Source organism: Pelodiscus sinensis, chromosome 16 (genome assembly GCF_049634645.1).
Source record: "Pelodiscus sinensis isolate JC-2024 chromosome 16, ASM4963464v1, whole genome shotgun sequence".
NCBI classification, from domain to species: Eukaryota; Metazoa; Chordata; order Testudines; family Trionychidae; genus Pelodiscus; species Pelodiscus sinensis.
Genome location: NC_134726.1, coordinates 22,710,466 through 22,723,284, shown reverse-complemented (window position 1 = coordinate 22,723,284; position 12,819 = coordinate 22,710,466). Strand labels below are relative to the sequence as shown.

Sequence of the window (12,819 nt, the reverse complement as noted above, 5' to 3'; positions counted from 1 at the left end):
TACAGTTAAAATTACATTAAAAATTACATAAAAGTGCTTGTATAGGAATTGCTTAATTACAGAAGAAACAGGAAAGGCACCTTTACTACTGCATGTACACAAGGGGCTATGCCAGTGTTTTGATTAGACTAATAAAAAAATTACTTCCCTAACCAAAATAGTTATAACTGGCACAGGTTGAATCTCTCTAGTCTGGCACCCTCTGGTCTAGCAACATCTGTGGCCCGTCATGATTTTAGTTAGCTGGGAGATCCGCTTCTCATGGATGTAGCCAAAGACTGTCCACTTGTATTAACTTATATGTAGGCACACTATATGTGCAATCCCTTTCAAGTAATGAACAGGTCAATATAGCTCTGGAAGAACTGCATCGTATTTGCATTGACATTCTTGCCATAACTGAAACTAAAAGAAAGAAGGAAGTTGTGGCAAAATAGAAGAATGGTTCACAAATTCTTCCTTCTACTGCTCCCAGAAAAGTTGGGGGAGTTGGATTTACTGTGCGCCAAAGTTGTTTGCCAGCATCCTGGAAGACGAACTGTGGAAGAGCGAAGTGAAAGATAGATTTCTCTTTGATGGCCAGGTTCTTCAGACGCTCCTTTTCACAGATGACATCGACCTAATTGCATCAAAACCTGAAACATTGCAAACCTTCCTCAATGACTTCAGTAAGAATGCAACTGAGATTGGCCTGAAACAAAGTGGATAAAAGACGTATATGGTCCAGAGTATGTCATGCAACTGGATGGACAGCTTGTTGAGTTAATGGATGAATATGTACAACTTGGACAAGTGTTGCAGATGGACGAGTTGGGCCCCGAGTTGAGGAGGAGGAGGTTGGGTTGGATTGCCTTTGGGAGTCTGTGCAGTGTTTCTGTTGATCTCAAACTTTCCACCACCATGAAAGCCAATCCACTGGTATCCAGGAGACAAAAAGAACAAGAGGAAGGCCCCCAGATTGTTGAGTGGATCCTCAATGGAAGATTCATGGAAGGACGCTGATGAGAATCGCACAAAACAGGATGACGTGGAAAAGTTGTGAACTGTATTGGTGGCAAGACTACCTGCATCGATGAAACCATGGATCTTTCAAGTATTCTAAGTGACTGCACACCACATATTTATCCCTTTTGTATAATAATTCATTTTCTTGATATACACCTAATGCGTTTTTTCCTACTTACTTATAGCTGTTAAAAGGAACTAGGGTCAGAGAGAGAGAATAAATATAATGTAGAGAATGTATTGTTCTTTATTTGCCTAAATAATATTGCAAAGTGCAATAATGCTCTACTAAAGCATGTGACAAAAAGAAAACTTTATTTGGCAAAGCAAAAACCAATAAAACTGAATTACATGAATAAGTGATACAAACGAACAATTCCCGTATTTCTTACATGCAAAAAAAAGGGCCCCCAATTCTGCTGTTTTTGCTCAGGCAAAATTTCCATGATGTCAGTGGGATTTATTGCCTAATTCAGTTCTGCAGGTATGGGCCCCATATTTATTTTTTTCACATTTAAAAAAAATATATTCTATTTGTTCATTGAGAATAGATTAAAAATACAGTATGCAGCAAGATCATTCCAAAAAGTTTGTCAAAACATACACTTTTCTTTCTCTAAAGGAATTTCATAAAATAAATTGTGCATATTTCTGTAAACATAAGTTTAATTTAAAAAATTGACTGTCATATCTGTTGCACTTCTAACTATCCATATGATACCATGTTTTCACCAAGAAGTAATTAAGTTTCTAACAAAATGTAAAATATTTGAAGACAAAGTATTAACAATGACAATATTTTGCCTGTTGAGCTGTATAACTTCATATGCCTCAAATCTACGAAGAAGTTTCTGTAATTATACCAATTACAGAATTCAATGAATTAACTGGCATGCCAAAAGGTGTTAATAATTACCATCTTTGAGCCCTGTTTATATTTTGGATTTAAATACTTAGATCTCCTCCTCTCTCCATGCAAGTCAAACATGTTAGTTATATAAACTTTTTTGTAAAGGAAAATCACAATTGTTTTTGTACTTATACAATAAAAATATATTATTTATCTTTATTATTTATGTACATAGTGCTTAGAGTGTGCAAGGGGCTTGTATGCTATAAGCACATTTTAATTTTTTTCCTGTAGATATACATAAATGTTTGCCAATGTTCCACTATTTGCATAACTGCATGATGCAGCTGTCTCTGAGTGCTGGTATTTCCTGCAACTGTTTCCCAGTGAGAGAGAATGAAATGAGTAGCATTTCCTTAGTCATGAGTATGCTCACCCCAATCTATGGATCTCACCACCTTCTGCGCATCTGCACAGCCGATCTGCACCTGTTCCACTTCAAATGGAGCTCTGTGTATGCTATAGAGAAAGGGGTAGGATTTGCCCCTTAATAATCTCTGCAATTAGATACCTAAACTACAGTTTTCCATTAAGAACATAACATCCCAGCTATCGGACTTTAAATAACAACTGATGATTCTCAGTGTATACTTCCCAGATGGCTGCAGGGAAGACCCACTCTACACACAAAAGCGAAAGATGTAACATTTTACTGACCCAATCCATCAAATCATTTAACCATGTGCTTTCCTGTAACCATGACAAAAGTCCCATGAAATAATGGGCTTCAATCAATCATATGCTTAAAGTTAAATATGTGCTTAAATGCTGTACTGGATCAACAGTAAATATTCAACAGTCTCGCCTTAATAATGACACTGTCGTCCTAACTCTTCAATACTCTCAGGAGATGGAAAAAAGGACCCAGCTTGGAGCTATATGTGCCATGATGATAACATCTCAAAATAACAACTAAATAAATAAGACCAATAAATAGATCCAGTTGCTGTACAGATGGCAAGGGACTCTTGAAATAAAACTGTGAGCTTAGGATAAGTTTCGGTCTTCAATGATATCTAGTAGCTAATGAGGTTTTCTGCAATCAGCACAACAAATATGTTTTTATTTAACAAAATAGGATTACAAGACACTTTTTTTTTAAAAACCCAGATCCTCAATGTCTTGTGAAAAACAGAGATCCTGTAGCATATCTTACTGTGAACATCAGAGAGGGTCAAAACACCCAGATCCTCAATGTCTTGTGAAAAACAGAGATCCTGTAGCATATCTTACTGTGAACATCAGAGGGGGTCAAAACTCAGGTGTGCAATTACAGAATGTGAATCACCAGTACAACAAAGATTAGCTTTGTACCTTTAGGGCTATTATTTAGAAAATTAGTACAGTACACAGAAATGTTACTGAGATAAGGAGATTATTCAGTGAACAGTTTAAACCTACTGTACTGCAATTATAGTTTGAGTGCTTTTTATGTAACCTAACCAAGTTATTTGGAATAGAGGGATAGTAAATGTACATGCATGTCAGTTTCTCTAATCTGTTTAAATGTTGCCATGTAGAAATGATTGGGAAGGGTATTTCTTAATGTTAAGTGCACTGAGAATGGATATTTCACTGTAAAAACTAAATGTTACCAAGAAATCAGTAGACTATAAACATTTTAGGGTACCTTATTGGAAGGATATTGTAAGTCCAGTAGGAACTTTATTGTATTAGGATAAGATACAATGCAAAATGTTGCAAAAAAAAATTCTCTATTTACGATTGAGACTGGTCTACAAAACGAAATCAGCTCAACCCAGCTACATCATTCCTGGGTGTGAAAAATTCACACCCGAGTGTTATCATTGACTTAATCCACCCCATCAGAATATGTAGTATGTACAATCTAGCACTATCACAGCAGCTATCCCCCTGTAACTTTTCCAAGAGTAGACTAGCTGCCTTCAATGAACTTTTGGCCCCATAATAGTCAATGGCATTTTGCCACAGATTTCAATAGAGGATTTTACCCTAAAACTGTGCTACATAAAAATGGCACTGCTATATTCAATGGACCAGTCCTCCCTGTATGCGTTCAGAGTTATAGCTACTTTTCTGTCTGAAATAAGTTTTTACTTTTTTTTCCAGAGGCTATACAGATGTGGAAGAGGAAGCTAGAATGTTTTATCAAGAAAATTATTAGCTGAGTTCTAACTGCAGAATGTGTATTATTGGTGATGAATGGCCAAAAGAGAAACCATTTTGTATTTCAAGACTCAGCTTGTTTTTCAGGGCTATCCTTAGGAAACACATTTTTTACATTTGCAAACTGAGAAGACAGGCATCTGGAATCACTTCAGGAAGAAAACATAGGTGTCCCCAATAATATTTTTACAGAGAACTGCATTGTAAAGAGTATTACTAGCAGAATTATATTCTGTTCACTCTGGTTCTTGATTTATTTCACAAGGGGGATTAAAAAAGGGAATTTCTGCATATATGTTTACATGGAAAGTGAAGAATTGCCTGAAAAAAAACAAATACTAGTGAAGAAGTGCTTTGAACTTAGAAATGTGTGATATTTGTGGTGAGAGGACTAATAGTAGTAGAAAGATATAAACACACTGAATGCTTTGCTGCGTACAACAAAGTGTGTGCCACGCAAGCTGACATCAGTTTCATTTTTCTGAAATTAAATCAGGCCCCTCACAACTAACAGTTAAAAGTTATTAAAAAAATCAAGTGCACAGATACTGCAGCTTTGAAGTGTAGGTAAAAGTACATTATAGCACCCCCAACATACAACATATATTTGTATATTTTCTGCCTCAGAATAAAGTTAGAAAATTAAAATATGAAAAACACAAATCATTAACAACACATAAAAATACATCTTGTTTTTTTTTTTTTTTTTTGCAAAGTAACAGTTTATAAAAAATATTTTATATACAAGAGCTGCCTCATTTGAAGTTTCATTCCTCCATCATTGCCCAAGCTTCTTCAGCTTTCTGGTAGTACTGATTTGCCAATCTGCCCTTCATCGCTTGTATTGCTGCTTCTGCTGCTTCTGTGTACAACTCACCTAGAAAAAGCAATTTGAGAGTCATGTGAGTAGGTCAAAGAAAAAAAAGTTTCTTCCTCTCTACAAACCATGCTGGAAGTTAAGAAAAAATAGAAATGGAGGTTAAGTTACAAGCCAGACTCTCATCTGATATAAATCCACGTAGCTTCATTGACACCAATGGAGTTATGCTGATTTAAATCAGCCAAGAATCTGGCACACAATGTTAAAATTCAGAGACAGGGCAAACCGCTGATATGACAGCAGAGTGATATTTTCTCATGTCCTTACAAGAATCATAAAAATGCAATTGGCCAGTAACCAGTTAAAAAAGTCTTACAAATTTTATGTGCAAACACAGAACCAATTACAACTACATGCATAAAGATATCAAATGTTTGCTCTCTAAACTCCCACTGCAGTTAGTGGAAGATGAGGGTGCTCAGTACTGCCAAAAGGGATTTGCCACACTGCAGAATTGGAGCTGGGTTAGTCCACTATCAAAGGCATTAGCAAAATATCCTTGGACAGTTTTGTCTCACATTAACTGGAGCCGTTACACTTTCATCTACAATCCTATGGCACTGGATAGCATACGGTCATTTTACAACCTGAGAATAAGCCAGCTCCTAAGTGTTTCAGGGGAGCTGCTGGGGGAAAAGAAAGTTGCCGACTCCAGGAGCCAAATGAGGATTCTTGCCTGAAGTGTGTCCTAACTGAACCTGCCTAGCCATTACTAGAACACTCCCTCTGCCAATGGCTTCCACTTCTGTGCCCAGTCTTCTGCTACTACAGAGAAAGGGACACAGCTTAGGTAGAGAGGGACCAGCTGAGAGCACAGAATAATTACATGCAGGCAGCAAGGCCGCCATGATGGCACCGTGAAACTGCTGGTCTGCTTGGTTGGGGCTTGAAGCAGATGGTCCACTCCACAGGGATCCACTAGTGTTCAAAAGAAAAAGGTCAGGGATCCTTCAGGTGAGAGGGGGAGGTGAGGTCCTTTCTGGGTGAGGATGGAGATGAAGAGAGGGACTTGATGCCCAGTTCAGGCCTCAAACTTGAGAGACCAGGGTTCAAATTCCACTCCATAACAGATTGTTTGAGTGACTCGGTTGCCCATCTATAAAATGGGCATAATAGCACTGGCCTTCCTCACCAGGATCTGGGGAAGATAAATACATTAAATACTGGCAGGTGTTCTGATACTATACTCAGGGGGATGATACATAAAAACCCAAAGATGGCTTAGAACCCCCAGCATGCGTATTGTACTCTAAAGGCTAACAGATCAAATCCATGCCCCCAAACCCACCCTTCAAAAACCTTTGCAAAGGCAGGTTCAATATCACCCAATTAGCGCCATCCTCATCACTCCCATAACTGCACTGGTTGCTGGGGCACCATTGTTGATAAGCAATCCACCAACTGACTCCACCCTCTGACAATTGTGTAGCAATGTCTGAATCTCCGCAAAATCCATTCCTGTCCTCCCTTCCATGTTGTGAATCCATCTCTTCTGTCTTCCTCTTCTTCTGTTCCCATCTACTGTCCCTCAGTGAATGACCTTGGATAGACCAGATGCTCTTGTTGCATGACCGTACCACTTTAGCTTGCGCTTCTTCAAAGTCATTAGGAGGTCTTCCTATGGGTGATGATGTTGTAGACCTCTTCATTAGTGAGGTGGGTGAAGTAAGATGCGCCCAGGATTTTAAGGAAATATCTCATCTCTACCACCTGTATTTTCTGTTCAACTTCTGTTGTAAGGGTCCATGTATCAGACATATAAAAAAGTGGAGATGACCAGTGTGTAGCAGGTTCAGTCTGGATTCCAGAGAGATTCTTTCCAACTGGCTTTAGCTTTGCTACTGCTGCTGCTGCCTGTGCAGTTCTCATCAGAATTGCCTTTACCAGTGATGACTGCTCCCAAATACTTGAACTGTTTCACTGTCTTCAATTCTTGTCTCAAAAGGGGTGGGACCTTGGGCAGAAGGGGCGAGGCTGGGGCAGTCAGCCCACAGCACAATCCAAACCACAGCATCTCCTGCCCCATGCTGCCTGATGTGCGCCACACGGTGCTCTGGCAGCAATTTAAAGGGCCCAGAGCTCCGGCCACTGCAGTAGCAGCAGAAACAGCCAGAAGCTCTGGGCCCTTTTGCATTGCTAGGCCCTGGGGTAACTGCTCCCCTTGCCTCCCGCCAGTGAGCCTAGTGATATGAGAGCTGATCCCATCACATTTGTCTGTCATCAGCTTGGTTTTCTCTGCCATGAAGTCCATGCCATATTGTGTGGTATTGTGTATCAAGACTCATTCAAATATTAAAATAATGGACAAACTCACACGGCACTGCCGAGTACACCCATAGAAATGGACTGAATCAACATCTTACCTGATTTTTGTGGATCCTTGGCCAGGTGGAACCCTCCTGTCATTAACATCTCTGCTTCCCTTGCCAGGAGCAGATACCGGGGCTCATCCTGGGTTCCATCATATTCACCTCCTTCATCATAATCGGTCATATTCAGTGCAGCATTGTACCAATGCAGAGCTTCGTTCCAGTCTTGGATTCTGATTTTTAAAATAATTTTTAAACAGGTTACCTCGGGAAGTAGTTTTACTCTGGAGCTGTAGTGCTTCATCTTGCTAGGTACTGAGCACACTGACCCAATCAGAAAAGCACTTAAACATGTGCTTAAATTTAATCAGGTGTTTTGTTCCACTGAATATGAATTATGGGATCGAGACTCCTAATAATGAATGGCGCTAAATTCAATTTACATCCATTTGGGATTCACAGGAAAGAAATACTGGATTGCATGGGCTCCACAAGTTCCTATTGGTTTTGGAAGCTGCATTCTTGTACTCTTGGAGCTGAGCCTGTATGATTGCAAAGATAACATTAAACTGCAAATCTAAGTGCAAACTGAGATCTGTCTGAACCTTAAGAAATAGCTGTGAACTGCCCCATTCATTTCAATATGGCTATGTCTACACTACAGGGTTTTTGTGCAAAACCAGATGTTTTTGCGCAAAAATCCGCGAAGCGTCCACACATCAAGCATGTTTTTGCGCAAGAAAATCTACAGCCAATTGACAGAACAGTGGACTTTTTGCACTGTAGGTATACCTCCTTCTATGAGGTATAACTCTTTTTGAGCAAGAGTTCTTGTGTAAAAAGGTGTGTGGGGACACTCAACAGGGGTTTCTTGTACAAAAAGAGCCTATCACAAAAAGCACAGGTGCTCTGATGGCCATTCTGTGAATAGCCATCAGAACTTTCTTGTGCAAGAGTGTCCATGCAGTGTGGTTGCGCTTTTGTGATGTGCTTTTGAGGTGTGGACATGCTTTTGCGCAAGACGTTTTTGCAGAAGAGCTCTTCTGCAAAAAGCTTTTTGTACAAAAACCCTGCAGCACAGACAAAGCCTACGATGTTAATTCTTAAGCCTAACAATATTTAATATCAGCTTTGTTAGGTGTTTCATTGCTGATAAAAAAATATGAAGAAATAAAAGGGATGATCATACCATGAAGATCTGCAAAATGAACTGCACAGTTGACTGAGCAGCATCTTGTTTTGGCATCTCAAGTGGGCAAAGTTTGGATTGTGGCTAGATCTTGGGACACTATCACAATTTTACTCACACACACAATCCCCCTAGATTCTCTGAATTGCTATATTAATGGGCTTCATCCAAGGTTGGCATTATTAATAAGTCAAAAGGAAGCAGGACTGGAAGAGACCTCGAGAAGTCATCGAGTCCAGTCCCCTGCCCTCATCAATTCATCTAGATATTTGCCTAGTTTTACAACAGGTTACGTAAAAAGCACTAGCAAAGTTGTTGCAAACTAAAGAAGAATGACTAATTTATACTGCTCTATACTGCTCACTGAAATGTAAATACAATATTTATTTCAATTGTTTTAATTTTATATAGTAAAAATGAGAAAGTAAGTAATTTTTCAGTCAGGGTGTTTCTACACAGCATCCTAAACTATGCAAATTCTGTATCTTATTTCAAATGTATTTTGCAATAGGCTGTTTTGAAATTTGGTGCATCTACACAGCACCAAATTTCAAAATAATGCATTATTTTGAGACATCCCTTAACCCTCATGGAACGAGGGTTACTGGGATGCCAAAATAGCACACCTGTTATTTCAAAAAATATTTCAAAATATTGTGTAGACACTTGTATGGACCTCCGGTTTCCCGAAACAGACATGCAGTGTAGACTTCCCTAAGTGTCCTATGACATGAAACCTATAATATGCAAGACAAATTAGACTCTTGAAAGGGTTACAGTGGTCTGGAAAGGTTGAGAACCACTGAATTATAGTGCCTGCCACATGAAAAGAGATTTGCCAGTTTAAGACTTTTTCATATGTCACAAAACTTCAAATCATCCTTGATTTAAAATAAAGCCCATTTAAAAATCACATTCTCTGACATTTTTTGCTATTATGTAACAACTGGAAGGACAATGAATGAAAACAAAAAAATTACTCCTCTCTCTTTTCAATGTGTTTACCTTGTACATTTGAGAGCACAGTGTTTACGGGCAGTTTTATTATTTTCCTCATATCAGTCTGTCGGTTTCCCCTGTTTGGGATTTTCATAATACAACAGGGAAGGAACAATGTTTTTTAAAATAGGAAAATGATGGTAAAACATCACCTGAAGTGGTTTTTAACTCAATTTTAAGTCATCACATTTCACACTGACCATTTCTTGTATTCATTTTTAAACTGACCCTTCATTTTTGAGGACCTAGCCCTACTCCCATGGAAGCCTTTGGTGGTTTTACCTTTGATCTCAGAGGAAAGACCCTCACACTTTTTAAGGGAAAAAGTTAAAAAACAAGAAATAGTCTTTAAGGTGCTACTAGTCTAACAAAATATGTAGATGGTTATCAGGAGTTTTCGTGGGCACAACCCACTTTGTCAGATGGCCATGGGGAAAGTTGTTATAGTGCAGTAAGCTTAAGCAAGCCCCACTTAAGTGTTAGTGGAAAATCCTGCTGGCTGCTTGTGGTGAGGAATTCCCCATATTAGCAGATGTGGTGTAGTTCTACTGTGCACAGATTATCAGACTGCTACATTCATTCATTCGTCATTGCCCCTGGAGAAGATATGCATCCCACGGTTATTGCTGCTATTCACCAATACACCAAAGTGTCTTGACTATCAGGGCCACATTCAAACATGCGTACACAGCTGATGTTCACATCAATAGAACATGCACATAAGTATCCAAGAATAGGATTTGTGTCTCAATCTGCAGAATTCTTCCCTTCTGTGGTGGTGATAACACCCAGATTCTGTTCTCATTTATACTAGCGTAAATTTGAAGTATCTCCATAAAATTCAGTAAATAAAATAATAGCTAGCACTCTTGTAAGTGAGAGTCCTGCAATAAAAGAATCTCTGCATGGGCAAGCAAACATTCTAACCTACAATAAGTTATTTATTTCACACACAAGCTCACATGCTCTCACACAGTACCTGTTTGAACCAAGATTTACACCTGTATCATATGCTCTTGCTACCAGAATCATGGAAGGCCGGTCTCCAGCTTCTGCTGCTCTCAGTAAATAATCAAATCCTTTGATTCGGTTTTCCTGTGTGTCCTTTGAAGGCAAAAAGCACAAAAAATGCTAAAATGGATAGATCGAAAATGTCATCGTTCCTTCCCTCACTGAGCTGTAGGTACAACCCCCAAAACCCCAAATGAAGTCACCAAGAGCTGCAAGTCTTCAGCACTTTTTAAAAATCAGGCTCAAAGTGTCCAAGTTGGGCACCAAAAAGAGAGGGACCCAAAATCAGAGGCCAGTATTGAAAATATAGGCGTTGGTGAGTTATCTAGTGCCAGAAAATTAATCTGCAGCAAAGCCAGGAATAGAAGCTCTTTATCTTGTTCCTACTTATATGCTGCAATCATAAGACCCCCGTTCTTCCATCCAGATGAATGCCTGGGATACGTCAATGAATATAATATTAGTATTATCACCGGGCAGGAGGATTTGCACCTCCTGTTCTAGGCAGAATACTTTGTATTTCAGCATTTCTGTACCTCTGAAGTGAGCTCTGAAAGAATGTGATGTGGCAGCTGGGAGTACATGAGTCCTAATCCAACAATGGCTTCTAGTTCTCCACAATCAGCAGCATGCGCCAGGTGAAAAAGAGCGGATTCCTGATCCCACGCCTGATCTTTCTCACAGAAACGTCCAGCTTCGTGGTAGCGAACCATGGCAAGGTGCACCTACAACACGCCAGGAGTGACATTTTAATTTAGAAAAGATAACAAGACATGCCAAGAGTGGTTCTAATGCAGCAAAGCATGTGTGTGCTTAATATTACACATGTGAGTAAGCCCTTGACCTTAATGGGACTATTCATGCTTAAAATTAACCAGGTGCTTAACTGTTTTGCAGACAAGTATACGGGGCAGGGAGGAAAGGAGGGGGAGGCAAAGACAGCAAGTGATAATGCACAAGAATGTGCTTCTGAAGGGACCCAGTTTGATAATTTTGAGGATTAAGAGATTCTGTTTTGTCTACAAAACAGATATAGGATAGCCAGCAGCAACTGTAAATCTCGCTTACACAGTGTCTTTCTCTAGCAAATGGAGTCTTGCAATCTGGTTTCCTATAGGCCACGTGCTTTCTCTTTCCCTTCCTGTTTTAAAGGGCCCAAAGGCTGCAACAGGTGCACAGACACATGCACATGGACCCGAACACCCAGCTCCGTTAGATTCCCACCAGGTCACAGTGAAAGGCATGATGAGGCAAGGTGGTGGAAGATTATGTGACAGCTGCCTTCTTGCAGACCTGGGTCTTTTATGGGGGGAGGGAGAAGGAGTCCATTCCATTTTCTATAATTTTGAGCTATTTAAAATCTTCTTTTCAGCAATAAACTTCCCTTGAGGGACATGGAAATGATTTTGAGGATCTGAGCTATTTGTAGACTGCACTCATCACTCAATGGGTTATGGACTCACCCTAACAACATTGCTCTTTGCCTGTCTGTACCATGCCCAGGTCACCGAGGGGGCTGCGGTTACTCTATAGACAATAATAAAATATACTTCTTAAGTTAGAAAGAACAGAATTAAAAGAGCCATCAACACCTTCCCAAGGATGGATTTCCCAATTTTCTTTTCAAGTTCCAGTGCATTGAGTCTCTGAACTTCCACTGCAACACAGGACGGTCTATGGATGTGGACTCTGGAAGAGTTGTAGAGATTCCATTTCTCCACACTGACCTAAAAAACCCCACAAACTTATATTATAACTTGCACTTGAAATAAAAAGGCATCAAATCATTTAACTATGTTATCTGTCAAAAACTGAAGAGTCTGTTTGAGCTACTGTTTGACTAGCAAATCTTTTAGAGGACTGCTTTAAAAAGCCACGTTAGTAGTTACACAAAAATATATTCACTTCTCTCACCAAAATCTCAGAGCAGCTGTCTATCTCTAGGTGCACTTAAGGCAGTAAACAAAATTACTTTTGCATTTTGCAGTCCTAAAAAATTCACAGCAGCTAAAACAAAGCACCACAGTTAGGTTTTGCTAGATCAGGGCCTACACTTAACTTCAAGCAAGTGAACAGTCGTGCTGCAGTCAATGGGGTCAGCTATTCATGCTTATAGTTAAGCATATGTGCACGTGCTGGGCTAGATTAGGGATTTGAATAAAAGTATTTTAGATATTGCTCATGCTCAGCAGTATCAGGGGAAAATGAAAAGCATCTCAAAAAACATGCTATGGATTCTGGGCTAATGTGCTCTGGTGTTTGCTAGATAGGTCCAATTCTAACTATAAGTAAGGTGCTGTAATGCTTCTTAATAAACTGCAATTTTTCACAACCATGGGTGGATGGGAATCATTGGCACAATACAAAA

The 12,819-nt window shown here is 39.5% G+C and overlaps 1 protein-coding gene across 10 annotated transcripts in view; it reads right to left on the bottom strand.

Moving 5' to 3' along the window:
- Nucleotides 1–1,301: 1,301 nt before the first annotated feature.
- The window catches only part of EEF2K (eukaryotic elongation factor 2 kinase), a 53,066-nt gene continuing 41,548 nt past the window's right edge, over nucleotides 1,302–12,819 (bottom strand). For all 10 annotated transcript variants that reach the window (XM_014580712.3, XM_006112789.4, XM_006112787.4 and 7 more), the window contains 5 exons: nucleotides 12,044–12,178; nucleotides 10,988–11,176; nucleotides 10,420–10,544; nucleotides 7,307–7,485; nucleotides 1,302–4,940 (listed from right to left, as the gene is read on the bottom strand). In XM_014580712.3, coding sequence (XP_014436198.2) covers nucleotides 4,831–4,940; nucleotides 7,307–7,485; nucleotides 10,420–10,544; nucleotides 10,988–11,176; nucleotides 12,044–12,178 — 738 coding nt within the window. In that variant the 3' untranslated portion in view covers nucleotides 1,302–4,830. The remainder of the gene's footprint in view (nucleotides 4,941–7,306; nucleotides 7,486–10,419; nucleotides 10,545–10,987; nucleotides 11,177–12,043; nucleotides 12,179–12,819) is intronic.